We start from the raw sequence: 18,399 nt of genomic DNA, 5'->3' as shown, positions 1-18,399 counted from the left end.
CCAAAAACCGACTCAATTTACTAAAACGCCTAACAGGTACCACGTGGGGTCTAAATTCTTCTCTCCTCAATACATACAAGGTTTTCATGCGCCCAATTCTAACTTATGGCCACACAGCCTGCATATAAGCTCCCCCTAAATATTATTTTAAGTTAGCCATTCTCGAACGCCATGCGTTTCGTTTAGCCTTTTGCATCCGCCTCCCGCATCCGACACGCCTTCTTTATGAGCGCATCAATTTTCCTCCACTATTATCTCATCTTGAGGCCCTCCGCTCAAAGTATATTCAGAAACGTATTGAAGCTGCTTATCCCGTATTCCTGAGCATTCGCCGAAACGACCAAGACTGACACTCCCACTTTATATTATCCCACACCTTTTCAGCATCTGATGAACCTATATCATCTAACATCGGCCACGACAACATTGATCCATAAATTTTCGACATTTATCATTCTGGTACAGTTTTCACCACTCATTTATCCATCTCATGCACAGTAAATCATCTACTAACAGGGCTGCCTTTGTTTCCAAAAGTTCCTGCGTCGTCCCAGGAACAGAAGATGGCAGCATTTGTCTTACTAATATCACCCATGTGTTGTGGCGTCGTAACACTTCACCCTCATACCATCCATCATTTCCGCTCTATTGACTGCCGTATATTCATCTGTTTAAACATTATGCCTTTGTATCTCATCAAGCATCCAATTAACCATATGTTTGATGTCTCTATTCATTTCAGGCACCACATTTTCAGCAGAGCCACGAATTGTATGCCAGTCTGGACCAGCACCCACTGCAATTGAGGATTGTCCTCACTCAATTGATGACCCTCCCCATGAAAATGAATAAAAATTCAAATAAATTGATGAATAAAATAGCACCTAGACCCTCTAATTATATAACTTAGACCTCCTATACTATTTTAACTCTTCCCGAAGAAAAGGCGCAACCCTGTAAACGGGTAAACGTATAAAAAATCGCTCGTATTGAATGAAAACCCAAGTAACACGCTTAAGGGTAGTCATTTACTGTTGGGTCACCTGCATAGCCAATTGATAGTTTGACAATTATCACCTGTTGTGTTAAACGGTGAATATGACCTTCACTTTTTAACCTACTGTTTCGTCAAATTTTACCTCATTGTTAGGTTATTAGCACTCCCTGTCTCCTCCAAGCGACCACACGATGTGGCCATTGACTACTCCACGCGTGTTTGACTACAGGTTTGGTCAAACGCATAACCGGGTTAATGGGATTTACACTTTGTTGGGCCATGTTGTACACCAAGTTTGGTTAAATGTATTAACCGGTTATACGATTTCACATCAATTGGGTCGTTGGGTTGGACTCCTACATTTAACTACACGTTGGGATGAAAAAATTTCAACCCAATTTAACTAAACGCTTTGACCATTAGAGTCAGAGCAATTTTAGCCACCTGGTTGGGTTAAAATATGCACGAATAGAGTTAATTACAACCCAATCATTTTTCTCAGTGTATCGAGCTGAAACAACGGCATATTGACGTTAAGTAAAAATATCTCATGGCCGTGATAAAGTGGCGTGTCCTAAAACTGCCTGTTTTGCAGCATTATGGCGTAATATGGCAACACTAATGATACCAGACGACACCAACACATGTGGATGGCTACCAATTACCCTACAGATAGACTGTTACAAACAAACAAGAAATTTGCTATTCATTGAGAAAACTTAATAATCTATCCACACCTGGCCAGGACTTCCGAACATCATGCGTATCTAACAATAATGTTCGGAGCTAGACTAGGAAACTCTTCATCATATGATAGTGTTAATATTGTGCAGTGTATATTCACGTATAATTCCGTAACTCGTAGACTGATTAATATAAATGTAGATGGGTTACAGGGAGGGGAAATGTTAGAGGACACATCACAATGCCGTCCGGTATCTCGAATCTTAGGTAATTGTCTTCAATAAAAAAATATGGCATAAGATATGCTATGTTAACAGCAAATTTTCGTAGAAATTGAATTGCACTAATAGTTTTGTCCTACCACTAACCATTACGAAGTTACGACTGTTGCTTTGCTTATATTGTTACAGGTGACTTATTAGCAGAATGTGACCGTTACTCATGCAAAGCGCATATCGCGCTGCTATCTGTAGAACGAAATAAAAGGATGATTGCAGACGATTTTAGCGGCCGTCATCCGAAAATTACTCTCATCTGTAATAATACTGTGTTCAAGTTTCTAAAGAATTTTCGAGAAATCCGATATGAGTATAAATACATTTTAATCAATAGTATCCTTCTATAATATTCTATACATCTGCTTTCAATAATGAAACTAAAAGTCTTTTAATTCAAATAGCCCTCGAACTGTCTCATATTACTGGATCAAAATAATAAATGTTTGACTGGAAACCATGTGCTTCGAAGGTACGCTTGTTAGCTATTGTAAAGTAAGTTTTTTTCTAATATGTAAACCCAATAAATAAACCTGCTTTTAACCTAACAAACAGCTATATAATACTTCCTTGCTTCAGAAACTGGCAAACTGAATTTTTTAACGCATCAAACTATACTAATCTCTCCTCCGAATGATTCTTTTACTATTTATGATCCTGTATAATACATTTTTCTTATACATGTAGACAGGGGTAAAAGTGGATCTGAAAAGGTAGGGGGACGGTAGGTAGTGGCATGACGTCACGCCGTCCTCCTGCCTATCTTTGCGCATTGTAACTTTTTAGGAACTGGCGGAGGCAGTACGAATTTTTTGTAGGTGGGGTGACGGCGTCCCCCCGCCTTCTCCCTCACTTTTACCCCTGCATGTAGATATATATCATCTTATATAAAATTACATAATAGTAATAGTTTCCCCATTATAAATTAGTTCTGTTGAATTAAAGAAAATATTTTTTTTCTGTAACAATCCATTATCAATCTACCACGATCGAATATCTACAAAATTGTGTATAGAAATTTTCAGATCCGGTAATATTAATTATCTTTCTTGTTAGCACATATTCACTGACTCGCAAACATGAAATTTTCTTTTACACAATCGCAAATTGTAGGCGGCTGACAATATTGCAGGCGCGTAAGTGTACATGTACTTGCTCAAAATACATTGAAGCATGTTCTGCTAGGGTTAGAATGTTATTTGAGAGCTTATGTGAATAGTCCTTATGCTACCTTTTTTGTCAGAGGTACAGCGAAAAACGGTCACGAAAGGGAGGAGCTGGTTGACATCACTAAGTCAGAGTTCGTTATAAAACTAATGATTAAAAAGAAATTCAGAAAATGAAATCAATAATGATTGTGGTAGCCACTGTTTCAGCAGTCGATATTTTATTCGTAAACCGTGTACATAACAGACAGATAGAGGCTACTCGAGGCGAATGGAGCCATAAACATAACAATTTGTGACGGTCGCCCTTTCCGGAGTGAAGAAAAATGGTTATCCATCACTGCTCATAAGTATCTTTTTTCAAATCTATGTTTTGAATAACTAAAATAGACAAGCCAATATACACACATCATCTTATATCTACTTTTAATTGCTAACTTCAATTCTTCCATTACAATTAACAATTAAATGTATCTATTACTCCTTTGCGATTAAATATTAAAATTACAAGCTTAAATTTCATGAGGACCAATTAGTAATTACATTTAACTTAATTTTAATTGCAAATTTTAGGATTGATTTCAATCGCAATTAATATTAACTGCAAATGACAAATTGAAATTAATTGGAATTGAAACCAATTGCAATTAATTTTCCAAACAATTTCTTTCAATTTATTCATTAATTGTAATTCATTTTAATTGATCAATACCAAATACTGATTTAGAGAGAGTTCGCTTTAAAAAGAGGTCCATGTTTGGGTGTCACATAGTGTCACTCAAAAACATAAACCCGATCGAATTTTCATCTGGGAATCTCTACTGAAACGTAACGAACTCGAACACAATTTCTGAAGCGGTTGATTACGAGTGATGAAAAATTGGTAACTTGCAACAACAATGTGCGGAAAATATCGTGATCGAAGCAAGAAGAAACTCCACTGTCTATGGTTAAGCCCACTCTGACGCCCATGAAGGCTATGATGTGCGTTTTGGTGGAATTCAAGTGACATTGTGTATGATGGCTGGGCAGAATGATGGATCGGACCTGTACTGTCGATAATTAACTCGAGTGCACCTAATAATTGAAAAGAAACGACCATAACTGGTCAAGAGAAAGAGAGTCGTACACCACGCTGACGACACTAGACCGCATACACGTTTAACGACCCACCACAAATTGCGACAACTTGGCTGTCAAGTTGTATTGCATCCACTATACAGTCCGGAACTAGTTTTATCCCTGTTTCATTTGTTTCAGTCTCTGCAGAACCACCTAAATCGTGTTAAGTTAGTTTAATAAGAAGCCCGTGGAAACCACGTATCTTTTCCCCAGAAACCAAAGAACTTCTATAGCAAGGGGATTACGATATATCCGAAAAATGCCTGAAGAACATCGAAAAAAATATGCATATGTTGTTTCATCCCGTAATGTTATAATCAAATCACAATAAATGTATTTCCAATTTGGATCTTAAAATCCTCATCAGTCTGATATTCAACAGACTTCATTCACAAGCTTTTTTTTTTTTTTTTTTTTTTTACAAAATTTTACACTCAAATTTGGACAACACAAAAGGCTATCATTATGACAAATTTTAAAGACTATAATTGTTCAAATAGTATAGCTACAAAAGTAAATGCTGTACTCCTACAAACTTAAATAGAAATACCCAATGTTCATTTTACTAAATTAGGAGATTGGGTAATTTGGGTTTAGCATCCTTTTTTTTTTTTTTAGCTCTAATTCTCTCTAAATCGGAATCGGAAATTCATATAATAATCATGTGTCATCGGAGGTTGTGATCCGAGAATCCGCGCATGGAAAGCACGGACCTTAGTTAAACGTACTTGTTTAAGGTTCATTAATATATTACCGTTGTAATATATAGTACTAATCTATCAGTGCTTATTTTAAAATGTTTTATAGAAATAAAAGCTGCCTTTTCTTCTTTTGATGTAGTCCAATTGGATTGAGCGAAATTTTGTGGTTTCACTGGATTTACCCATACAATTATTTTCTGGTTATTTAATAATTTTTATGGTTACGTAGCATAGTTTAGATCAGTGATGAGCAAACTTTTTTATGAGAGACCAAAGAAGACAGAAAAAAACTTTAAGTGGACCAATATACTTTATTAAAACAATCGTAGAGTTTACAAAACTCTTAGAATATTTATGATGATGATTGAAGTTTGTTATAATCTGGTTCAAACTGGAATGATCGGAATCTTTGAAGTTCAGCTAAATGCTCATTTGTGAATCTGTTAGTACAACTTTTACAGACTAAGCCTATTCCTTACATCTGTTGATTCAAAAATCATGTCGGGACGAATATCATATTTCAGGGGCCCGCAGGTTGCAGTTTGCCCATCACTGGTGTAAATTAGAATTAAATTGTGTTCTCTCTTCTATCCATATTTATTTTGAGTGATTTGACTCTTTAGTCTAAAGAAGACGATGAGAATTTATTGATGCTAGTGAAAGGACTCTGTGATAGTAGTTGACATACGACGCTGGAGTTGAAATAAATTGGACAGAAGTTTAGAAAATAAATATGTTCAACAATCACGGACTTCATTTATAGACGTAGTACAAAAACATTTTTATTGCCCCGAGTATAAGCAAGCCATTAAATATATAGCAATAATAATAATAATAATAATAATAATAATAATAATAATAATAATAATAATAATAATAACGTGTTATACAGAAACATTTCCATCAACCAATACAAAATCTCTCGGTATGTGTAACTTTTTAAAAACAGTAATTTTATAGTTCAATATTAATTGTCATTAAATTAGTAATGTCATTAGTATAAATAATAATGTGAAAAATAGCTAAAATTATTGTATGTAAAATATTTTCAATTGTTCTAATTGAGAATTTGCAACATTTTGATGATCAAATAATGAAATTTGTTTAAGGAGTATTAATTTTAAATTATGATATGGAAATTACAAATAAACATGGCTTTATTACAAGAACTGTTTTATTATCATGGTATTTTTATAATTTCTTTTAAAAGAAGAATGTTTAATTAATTTCTAGTTTTTGTCATTCATTCATTCAAAATACACATGAGAAATATAGGTACTTTCATATGAAAAAACATAGTTATAACTTAAGCAAATTTTCCTTTCGTTATTTATATTTTATATTAATATATCATCCTGAATTGTTCCCTTATTTTTGGACGAATATTTTGGTTCTAACATAAAGTGTGGCTTTTTATTTTTTTAAAAAACTTTCTTGAACATTTTCCTTTAACGTTTAAAATTTGTCTTTAAAAAAGGAATATCTGTAAACAAGAACATAACATCAATTTGTTTTTTGCGTCAACACATGACATATATACACATTGTGTACAAAATAAAAAATATATATACATATAAAACATTACACTAAAATTACTTCTTTGTCAAAAACTGTACACTGCACCATAGTAAGAAGATTCAGCTTTTCTTATATAAGTTTTTTATTCATAAATTCACTTTTATTATGATATTTCATGTGGGAGAAAATACAGTAGATGCAGCAGTTGTTCCTTTATTCGTGTGTAATTTCAACACTTATAATAGAAATTTTTAAGTAATCAATATATTAAGTTTTTAATATAAATATTTCTTTTTATGTTATAAATTGCTTTTAAATTCATCGTTCGCTAAGGAGAATAGTTGAAAAATTTTGCAACTCATTATCCTTAAGATTGCCATAAATGTTAAAAAGTAATTGGTTTTATTTGCTTTAACTTATTCTTTGATGGATAAATACAAGGTGTAATGTTCTAAGACTTGTCCTTTTATTGAGAGTGGAAGAAAGTAACTTATAGTCGAAGGTTAATATATGAGACTTTTATATATGGAGACACTTTATATGAGAAGGTTATTATACGAATAAACTTTTATATAGATCCTAATAATTTCTTGTGTAAATCTAACATAACATTATATACATTAAAGGATTTATTTTTAATGATGTTCTCAACAGAAAGGGTGTAAAAAATTAGAATTTTACATTTTCCAAATCATAGTAGGAAGTGAAAAATTTTAAAAATATATTTTGTCAATTAGAAATGAAGGTATAATAAATAAAAATTTAGAGAATGACTTAGCCTTTACTTCTGTTGTATTGTATTTGAATCAATAGGTAAGTAGTTAAAAGAATTTGAATCTTAACATAAGAAGTATTTTGCTTCTGTTTTTCAAACTTGTATACTAAAATTTGCGTTAATGTAATTTTTCGTTTTAGTACGCGTATTTACATGTTTTTGTGTATGTACATTTATCTATTAAGTATGCACATAACTTGTAAGTCCCAAATGATCAAGAAAAGCAATTATTTTAAATTATATTAACTTATACACACATAACAGGGTTAAACAGAACTTATTCTGATCTATATCCATATAACAAATCTTAAGGAAAAATTATCTATTTTACTTGTGGGACTATTATTAAAACAATTGTTTTCTAAAATTACAATTATATTTAATTATTCTAATTATCCTAACAAAATGATTGTTTAAATAGCCGTGGAAACAATTGTTATTTTATTTGAATAACAAGTAATTGATCTAGTAATTTTCAATGAAAAGAATAGTTAGTTATTCCTAAGGATAATCTACGTATATGAAAGAAGAACATTCAAAACTGGGATGAAAATAATTCGTAAAAAACCTTTGCAGGAATACTTCAAACAGTAAAATTAAAATGGAGCTGAAAGGTTTGTTGCAAATAGAGAGAAATATCTAATTTTACATATACTAATTACATCAAGGTGACCAGAACTTTTACTTTCAAAAACGGGACGCATACGAATCAGCGACGGGGTGTGTGTGTGTGTGTGTGACTTCCACATCGCATTTTGGGACTCAGCAGTGTTTTCAATTTACAAAATACACAAGAAAGAATGATAACACAGCGTTTCTAACTTAAGTACTACCCAACAATACTTTTAACTACTTCAACACTCAGGATTTCCACTCAATTCCCACTTGAACCACAGAACACTCAATTCTCATTTGAATATTTAGAAGTTCTAGGCACGGCTGAACCTTCCCAATGAGTGTTGGTACGGAAGAGTGTAGAAGTAGCATTGACCATTTATATTTTGAATAATAATTACGGGACACCTGGGTCATGTTCGCTTAAAAACGGGACATTTAGGCGTCCCGTTTGAGAATCAGAAGAAAACGGGACAACGGTTGAAAATAAGGGACTGTCCCGGCTAAAACGGGACGTCTGGTCAGCTTCAATTACATATTAAATTTACCCAGTATGTTACATACATGGAGTAAAATGTAGCTTCAACTCCCAAATTATTGTACATATAAAGGAATTAATTCATGTTAAAAGTAGAATTCTGTTTGAAGTAAATTTTATTAGTGTTAAAATTATTAAGAAAAAGAAAATTTTTTTGTAATGTTTTTGTTTTTGAATGTAAAATAATCTTATAAGTGCTAACATTACACACGAAGTTTCATAGTGTTTATATTAATATAAAGTCTTGCAAACATAATCAACATTACTCACTCCATTTTGTTGATAAATAATAGTTTTACAATCTGTTTCTACTAGTATAATATCAAAACGAAAGACATGTCACATTGTACAATTGATAAGCATACTTTAGAAAACAGATTTATGTTATATATGTATATTTTTGGGAAAAAACATTTTTTTAACTCTTTGTTTCTTAATTGTTTTAAAAGATTCACAAATATATGCTTTTAAGATTACATATACACATTTCTTTGCGACTTCCTCTTATTTAAAAACAGTTTCAATATTTTAAATATTCACTCACATCTTATTCCACACACATACACGCATACATACAGAAAAAGACACTCGCTTGTTTTAAATGTCCACCATAACTTTGGAATGTTCAAAGTTGTTTTTCATATTGTTCTATAATATAATACATCTTTGGCACAAATGTTTTTCATCACTATTTCAAATCAGTTTCTTATACACAAATTGTATGTTATAACATAATGTCGAAACAAAAGTTTTTCTGTATATGTATGATATATGGAGCTACGCATATACTACGCAATATTAAAACACGTATTATTTTCATAAGTAATAACAAATTTTCATTTGTTCTAATAACGCACTATGGTTGATATAACTAATCATATTTTTTCTCTAGTAAGAAAACCCATTTCGTATTTATTGTTGCTACAATTTAATAATTTATGATGTCTTACGTAACACACATTTCTTTTTGAATAACGGACGATTTTTCAGAAAGAAATTGAGTTACATTTTGAATAAATGATCACAACAGTAGTTTTTAATGATACAGAGATTACTATGACACAATTTATTCATTTGTTAAGTAAAAAAGTGTATCAAATTTTGATAATTATAAACACCCTTAAACATTACAGTTTCATCGTTCAAATGGATTGGATTCGTTTTGCCGTTTTCGCGTAATAATAGCATTGCCAATTTAAATTTATCAGCATATTGAATTTAGAGTCAGGAATCAGTATTTCTTTTGAAATAGGTAAGACATAGTGATTTATATTGCTTATTGAGAAATAATGCGCATCCCTATTAACAACAATAATTCATGGTGCAACATATTAGGAGAGCTGTGAAGAGTAAAGAGCACCGCATTAGGACTTTTTTGTTGGAGGAACCAATTACTGATAGAATTATAAAAAGGGATATCCTCACCAATATAGTATGGAAGGTTGACTGCAAAGTCAAGAAGGTAAGAATTTATTTGGAACAAGGATAGTCAACATTAGATGTCAAGTCAATGCCTTTCGTACTCGTCTTGATTTGAGTATCATTAAAATGGAATATCTTATAATGATTGTAAGGTATCGAGAGTCAAGAGTTAACGAATGGTCTGTTAATGTTTTGAAGAAGACCATTGCATACACTTTGTTTAAAAATTGGTACACAGAACAGATGGAACGGTACTCATTTTGAGCATGTATCCTCGGTCAGTAATAGTGTTAAGAGACATTATATTATATCTTTATCACTCTATTATTTTAAAAGTTAGTACATTTCTTTGTGGGTTACTGTAATGTATGAACGAAGTAATTGACAAAATTACATGTATTTACATGGGCTCCTAAAGCATAAAAATAAAGTTTTAGGTACCTCAGGAACAGAGTACGCCATAAAAAAAGGAGGTCGAAAAGAAACATTAATAGGAAAAATACGTATGTAAGTTTTCAGTCATGAACAATATTTCTCATTAAGCACTTTCGATCATGCTTGTAATTGTACATTTTAAGTAATTAAGAAGCTTTTATAACCTCTTTTTAAAAATAAATTAAATTGAAAAGACTTAGGAGTTGTGAGTGTAAAAGAAGTATTTAAAATAATACAGTTCGCGTAACTATGCCACTCACTACAGTAATGTGTAAAATCTGTCCTCAACAACTGAAACGAAAAGCGATAGGGGCTGGATAACCTACATACCAAGATTTCTTAATCTTACTGTCGACAATCTGAGATGTAATGTTGGCTGTATATTTGTTGTTAGTATTAACATATAACATATGTAAGTCGAAGTACAGAAACGATGAAAATTGATGCAAAGTTATTATAATTAAATTTTGAATGAGAATTTAACTGTAATATGAAACTTTCTTATTATATGATGAATGACATTTTAACTGTAAGACATGGGAAAATGTGTCGTCTTTTTTCGAAGTTAGAAACTGTTAGTGTGTAATATAGGATTAAATAAATTATGTACAAAATAATTGAAACTTAGAAAAAGAAATAAAATTGACAGCATTTTCACATTTCATTTTTCTTTATTGGGAAATCCCTCTGAAACACTGTAATAAAGTCATTTTTTGCTCATTTTTTATTTGGTTTGATTTTTTTGAGGAGAGGATAATTTCACTATTTTTATGTCCTAAATCTCATTTATTTCTCATTACGTAACTCTTTTTGAACTGCAGGCTTTTAAGGAACTCTGTTTGCGATTTATGGTAAAGCGAAAACGGAAAACATTTATCAATGACAATTTCCGTAAAAGTTTACGAGAGAGAAAAGGTAATGTTGCAAATTGTTTCACGTCACTCATATCATTGTCGTTTATATCACTTTACACATATTAGTGTGCTGTGCTGCTCTCACTAATTACATATGTTTACTTTCTCCGCATCAAGAGGATAGTTACATCAAATTTCGATCATCCTCTGTAACTATAACTTGATTTCACATAAAAAGACATTTTCAGGATACCGTATTGAAACTTTACAAACGTTACCAAAATGAATGAAGGTGCGAAAATTTATTGAAACAGTATTATTTGATTTCTTATAGTTTTCAGAAAAAAATATTTTACTGTTAGAATCAAAACATTTTTAAAGGATATTAGATGAAATTACGAAATTACTTGTTGCAAGTTTCTTTTATGACGTCATTGAGCCATTATAAATGTTGAAGATGTTCAAATAGTAGTATACGAAGGTGATTTGATATTTATTTTCTAAAGGAAGATGTTTTAATTTTGTATTCGTGATCCTAATTACAGAAACAACTGTTTGTATATGTAGTTAGAAGAAACTGTATTCACAGGAAATATGAAACAAATTCTTGTATTAAGAAAATATTTGAAGACAAAACTGATCTGATTTTGTAATATTTTAAACAATAGACACATGCAAAAATTACTCAATAACGTATGAGTAATACTCAATACCCAAAATACTCAATACAGTATCAAGGTCTTAAATAAAAATTACTCAGAGATTGCAATATGGAACTTTTTTTACACTCAAATTATAAAGCATTTTTCATCATTTCTTGACTTTATTGCAGAATTTTCAGTAATGGTATGGCAAAATAAATAAAAATAAAATTCGTGTTTATGACATCCGCCTTACTGACTACCAATAACGTTTTTACTTTGATTTGATTATATAATTTTTACCAACGGGAATTTGCTACTCATAACCAGGATTAACAATTGACGACGATTGAAATTTCTATTTGAAGGGCCTAAGAAAAATAAGATTTTGGCAAAACGTAAAAGTTTAAGCTTCTTTAAACTCAACTAAATAACAGTATGTGCAAAATATAACATTTGGTTTGGAACACTACTTCCAAAAATTGTAAGATATTATTTGAAATTGAATGCTTTTATTATTAATTACACTTCAAAACCAAGTCATTTTAAAACTTTGTATTATTAAAATCATGAAATATCGATCATTTGTTTATTTTCATTATGAGTATGAAAAAAACCGTTTATTTTGACAGTAAAACGTCGGTTATATAAGTGAACTTTTAAATTTTATAATTTACATTTTTTTAAAAATTGTTTAACGAAATTTCTAAGGTGGGTGAAGACGTCTTGGGGAAATGGGAGTGGGGTCTGAACTTCGTTTGTTATTGAATGCAGACGGAATGATTCTTATAGGAATATCATTATAACCTTTGGACTTTAAACATGTTCACCTTCTAGGTCTCTTTCTTTATTGCTTTTGGTCGTTTTCAAACATTACGTCATTTTCTGAACATTTCGATCATTTTAAGTTAATTTTAGAGCCTATTTGTATATATATTAAATAACAAATCAATATATATATATATATGAATTGTAAAAAAATTTTAATTCACTGCTTCTGAAATAAAACAAAAATAAAACTTATCACATTGATGTATTTACGTATATCAAAAATCTTCTTTTACTTCTGATGATGTTTAAAGTAATTATTTCAAAATATAAAAATGATAATGGGTGATCGTCGTTACATCTTTAAAGAAATAAACTTATGATTATTTTTCTATAAGTTATTGGAACACAAAACAAGAAAGTATACTCTGTGGTAAGTTGGAAATTCGTACTGTCCCGTCATAGTTTAGCAAATTATGTTTAAATGTTGAATTAGATTTAAAGCTACAAGTATATACGTAAGATAACACAAATTACGATGAATTATTTAATTTTATTGTAGCTTGTTTAGATATCAGCTAACTACTCTGAATTAAATGTTAGGTAACTCTTATATTATAGCCAATATTGGGCTGAATAATTCGAAATGCTTTTATAAAATTTAATATTTTTTAAAAAGAGCAATTAATGATTAATAAAATAGACTTTGACAATTTTAAGATCTTTTTCCCCCCATTCATATTAAGTTAATCTTTGTGTTATTTTAATGTGCCCTTTTTCTAAAATTTTTACATTAACAAAATATGTATTCTGATAGTAAGTTCTTCTTAAATATCAAAGAAAATTGCACGGAGGGGAGATCAGACAGTAATAGCCCTTCTCTTGATTTGAAATATGAAGATTGCGAATCTTTGCGATTGCGACTTTTCCATCCTCTAAAATTCTCTCAGGTCATAATAGTATATGATGAAGTATGAGTGATAGAAATACATGAGAATGACAGACTTAGAATGAATGAATACTTAAAGATTGGTGATAAACTTCTTGTATATTAATTTCAATTTTTTATGTTTTCTTAAACCTTTCAAAATTGGACCCCTTATAACTGATAAAAATATCAAACAGCATTTTTTTCCTCAACCAATAAATTTCACAACTACAATTTCTTTTATTTAAATATAGGATTTTTCACTTCTGTGTATTTTAACAAAAACATATCGAGCATTCTGTTTTTCTTTACTAACTGCTGTTTTTGTTTTAGATTGATAGTCGAAGGAAATACACGTATACAAGAAACGACGCGTATATGAAAAGACAGCTAGGAAGAAGGTTATATTACACACTCATTTTTTTAAAGAACAAGTTTGGAAGCGAGTAGAACAACACGAAGAAGAAAAAAAAAGAACGAATAGGTTTTCTTTTTTCCTTTCTTTTGTTTGTCTGCCATTTTGTTTCTTTGTTCATATCACCAATCACTAACTATAACTATGTATCGCACCACATTTTTGTTTCACTGTTATCAAAACTGTTTGACTTTGTGTGCATTTGATTGTTTTATTTGTTTGTTTTGTTTAACTTGTTTATGTTTGTCTTGTATGCTTTGTTTAACGAAAAGAAAAACATTTCACTCGTCCGTTTGATCTGTCGCAATAAAGGCCTTATTTTCGTGGTCTTCACTTTTTGTAGCTGTGTCCTCAGTTTCCATTGGCTGTTCTTCCAAAGGTGAAGCTTCGTTGCATAACTTTTCAAATTTTGGTGCAGGTGGTTTCTTCTCAAGGATATTTTTTGTGGTCTGTTTTATTTGAGTGCACAATTCTGGAGGGATTATCGGCAATGAGGCTCGCTTGCCAGCCTTATCTGCTAACGATATACTTTGGAGTTGTTCCGATGCCGTTGCCGTCGTAGTCGAAGCTGAACCACTGTTGTTGTTGTTACCATTGTCGTCATCATTATTATTGCTACTGCTACTATAATTGCTATTGGTGATACCAGTATCGCTAGTTATTTTTGGCGGTAGGCTGGCAGTACGTGTATGGGTGGGGACAAACCCGTTACCAGTACTCTCTGCCCCGCTGCTGTCATTGAAGATGTTCTGACTGAGGTCGTCACTTGGCGAAGAGCTACTTCCTATGCCACTGGTCCCGGATTTGCCACCAGAAGATGACAAGTCTCCGTTAGGTACGACAGTATTTACCCGAAGTTGTTGCTGGCTATCAGCTGTCGTTGAAGATGGATGAGGATTATTTTTGGTGGAAGCTGGGTCTGCATTGTCATTCCTTCCAACTTCTGGCTGATGGTCTGATTCATCATCAACTGAAGAAGAGGCCATTGGTGCTGGTGGTTCTGGTAGATTAGCATTATCAGTGGTATTATTGGTTTCGTCATCACCCGCTTCATCATTAACGGTAACAGCCACACGAGTGTCAGGTTTTCTTCTGGTACTCACAACTGGAACGACATCACTCGAATGACAACCCTCACCACAAGAGTAACCAGAATATTCTGCGTAACCGAATTGCCCAGACATATAGCCTACTTGATTACCATATCGATAACTTGGATTATTGGAACCTGCTGAAGAAACGCTTAAATCAGACTGTGAGAGTCCTGTGTTCCCTGTTCCTTGATCATCATTGTTCCCATTATCCTCTTCTGAATCTTCATCAACTTGGACCAGGTCATCATCGTCGTCATCAATGACATTGTCAACGTCATCTTCACTGTGCTGGTATTCTTCTGGAGGTTCGTGTATCTGAGCTTGGTTCTGCAGTTCAACAGATGGACATACGTAGCCTTCATTCTCTTGGCACGCGTCTGGATATGAAGTATCGCCTACTTTTAAAATGACATCTCCTGAAGCTGCTTCTTGGGATATTTCCTCCGTAGTTGTTCCCTACAATAAAAGAATAATAGTATTTATATTTTGAGATATATTTTAAAATATAGAATAAATCATTTGAAATTTTAATATTGTAATATCACAATATTGCAGATCAACTGAATAGAAATTATAATTTCGGTTATATAGAAGTTGTTTCCGATTTATGATGAAGAAATTATACACCTTGTGCAGCAGCACCAAGCGGGAAGAGAAGAAAGTATCCAGTTGTGTGGATACCTAGGACCATTGACTCTGCGTGGTAGATGTGATAAGTGCACATCGGAACAAATGCTGTCCAAAATAAGTACTTATTGGGAAGGCTACATAACTGTCCTTTCCGACTTGAGCCACAGTTATAGTATCATTATCAAACTGTGCAAGGATCATTGATTCACTGTGTCCAAAAATGGCACATCAAGGCGTTGAAAGGGGCAAGCAAGGTGAGACGTGGGATGATTCCTGTGTAACAGGAACAGGCCAACCCCCGGCCTACCACTAGTCGCACACGAGCTAAAATTCGGAAAGTCGGGGCTCTTGTCATCAGGAAGAAGCCACCCACACAGAGGAGTATCGTGAACCGGCTACAGATATCACTGAGGACAGTGCACACCATCATTCTCCACGATTTGATGTTAGTAAAGCAACGGAAAGGGGTGTTCATAAGCTCTAGCCAAAACACATTAGGGAAAGTTGCACCAATTGTCGAAAGTTGTATAAGTGGTACCTGGCCGACGAAAAGTTGAAGTTTATTGTAACACTGGATGAGGCATATATTTATCTGTTTGACTGTCACAAGTCACGTGCAATTTTTTAGCGATTGACAGGTATGAGGGACTTTCAAATATGGTTCACTGAATGCAAGGAAACTTTTGGCACAGATTTCATGATCATTGCTGGATACTCGTATCAGGGAAAGCTGATCATACATCGTGTAGCCAAATATAGGAAAGTGAATTCTGAATATTATCAGGCTAACGTCCTTCCCCCTTTTATCGCCATAACATTCCCCATCTCTACAGAAGGGACAATAATCGTATGTGGGTGCATGACGACAAGGCGTCAAGTCACACATCTCGCTCAACCCGCCTCTTCCTCCAACAAATGCCAGAAGAAACTGGAATTCGTGCCATTCCATTCACAGACATTCCAGTGAAGTCCCCTGATGCGTCATAGATGGACTTTTGCGCTTTCGGCCTTCTGAAACGGACCTTGCTTCACAGAAGACCCCGTACCGTTGAAGGACTATGGAAAGCCTGTCAGAAGGAGTGATTACGGCTTGACATTACTACACTGCGTGCCAGATTCCTACAGTGGAAACTTCGCTGTCAGGCAATTGGACAGATGCAGGGTCACCAAATAGAGCACTCTCAATGGTGGCGTCATGGTTTCTCTTAAGGTAAGTGCAGTTTTATATCGTCACCATAGAGCGAAAACAACCTCTGTATTGGATTACTTAATGTACAAGCTACAAAGGTGGTATATTTTAACATATTATTAATAAGGCTTGCATTTGTATGAGTATCATATTTTTATCCTGATATATTTTTTTTAGATGTCTAATTTAATATGAAAACATTCCTGACTGTCATGAGCACAAAAATGATGTTTTAATGATCATATAAATCCATATTCGAACAATACTTTTGTTTTATGTTATATTTAGGCTCAAAGTGATATAAAAACATATTTTTGGACATATTTTAAGTGAATTTCACTTATTGATCGGAAATATATTTGCCATGCTAGTAACGATGTTATTTGGATCCTCTTTGTTAGAAAAACTTGGCCATGTGTAACAGAATTTCAAGAAATATATATTACAGTATGTGGGGATCAAATTAGTTGATGTGACGAGATATCGATCACTTTGAAAAGAGAAATCTCCACATCAACCTTTGAGTCCTTCTTTCTCTTTTCCTGAAAAGATACCTGAAGTCAATTTTTTGTTGTTGTATGTGCATTTTGCAACTACATCCGGGGGAGACCTTAAATACACGGGTGCTGAAGTAGTAATGCGAAAATATTAGTAATCCTCATTGTACATGATTGGAGATATGATATGAAATGAAATCTTTAATTTTTACGTCCCACGAATATTTTGGTTAGGCTAAAGGAGACGGTGATGAAGAGTAATAAATGAAAATGGTGGAACGAAGATAGTGGGACGAAACGGGAGAATCCGAGAAAACCTACGCAAACGGTGTTCGTCTACCACAATCTTACTTGGTTGGGAATCAAACGGGGGACCCCATGCATCAGAGGTAAACTCTCTACCACTGACTCACTATGCACCTTTGATTAAAAAAAAAACTTATTGCTATAAACTATCATTTGTTTTGTGGCGATCAACGTTGCCACTTGAAATAGTTGATTTTTTACCACTTCAGGTTTCTAGAGAGGGTTAGTAGAAGAGATGGAATCTACTTTTGAAACGCTGGATCCATTCATAAAAATCGCATCTTGGTAACTTCCAGGCCCGCAACCAGCCTCAGAGGTTTGGGGGGGGGGGCAAGTCATTAAAAATTCTTCTACAAATTGTTTTTTGCATTAATAATAGCATTTTGTATTGAGGCCTGGAGGGGCACGAAAAGTTTAGGGGGGGCCTTGCTCCCCTCTGGTTCCGGGCCTGGTAACTTCTACCGTTTTTTTCTGGTACGAACATGTTGACAAACAGACAAATGAACATAATCTGTCTATAAGACTCTGGTACTTATACAGAAGATAGTTTGGAAATTTAATACCCGTTCAGGATATAATAGAGAAGTGCTACTACATTTATTGGACTCAACAATACACTGATTACGCTGCTGAAGCACTCTCTATATTCTTAATGGAAATTCAAATCGTTCCCACAATGCAACGAAAGTGACTCGGCGACACTACCGGCTAGAGTTGTAACTAACTGCATCGTCTGCAGTAGCTAAGGTGTATCATTGGCTAATTCTATCAGAATCAGTGGCTCTAAATGATTTGATTCGTCCTTGCTTTTAGTAGCCCGTGATACCCG

The 18,399-nt window shown here is 33.2% G+C and overlaps 1 protein-coding gene across 1 annotated transcript in view; it reads right to left on the bottom strand.

Annotated features, from left to right (window-relative positions):
* Window positions 1-6,375: 6,375 nt before the first annotated feature.
* Window positions 6,376-18,399, bottom strand: part of LOC145671015 (uncharacterized) — a 691,049-nt gene continuing 679,025 nt past the window's right edge. The window contains exon 6 of the mRNA XM_081739659.1: window positions 6,376-15,404. Coding sequence (XP_081595785.1) covers window positions 14,136-15,404 — 1,269 coding nt within the window. The 3' untranslated portion in view covers window positions 6,376-14,135. The remainder of the gene's footprint in view (window positions 15,405-18,399) is intronic.

This window comes from Thermobia domestica, chromosome 15 (assembly GCF_964235325.1).
Source record: "Thermobia domestica chromosome 15, izTheDome1.hap1.1, whole genome shotgun sequence".
Taxonomy (NCBI): domain Eukaryota; kingdom Metazoa; phylum Arthropoda; class Insecta; order Zygentoma; family Lepismatidae; genus Thermobia; species Thermobia domestica.
This window is presented reverse-complemented; position numbering and strand designations above follow the sequence as displayed.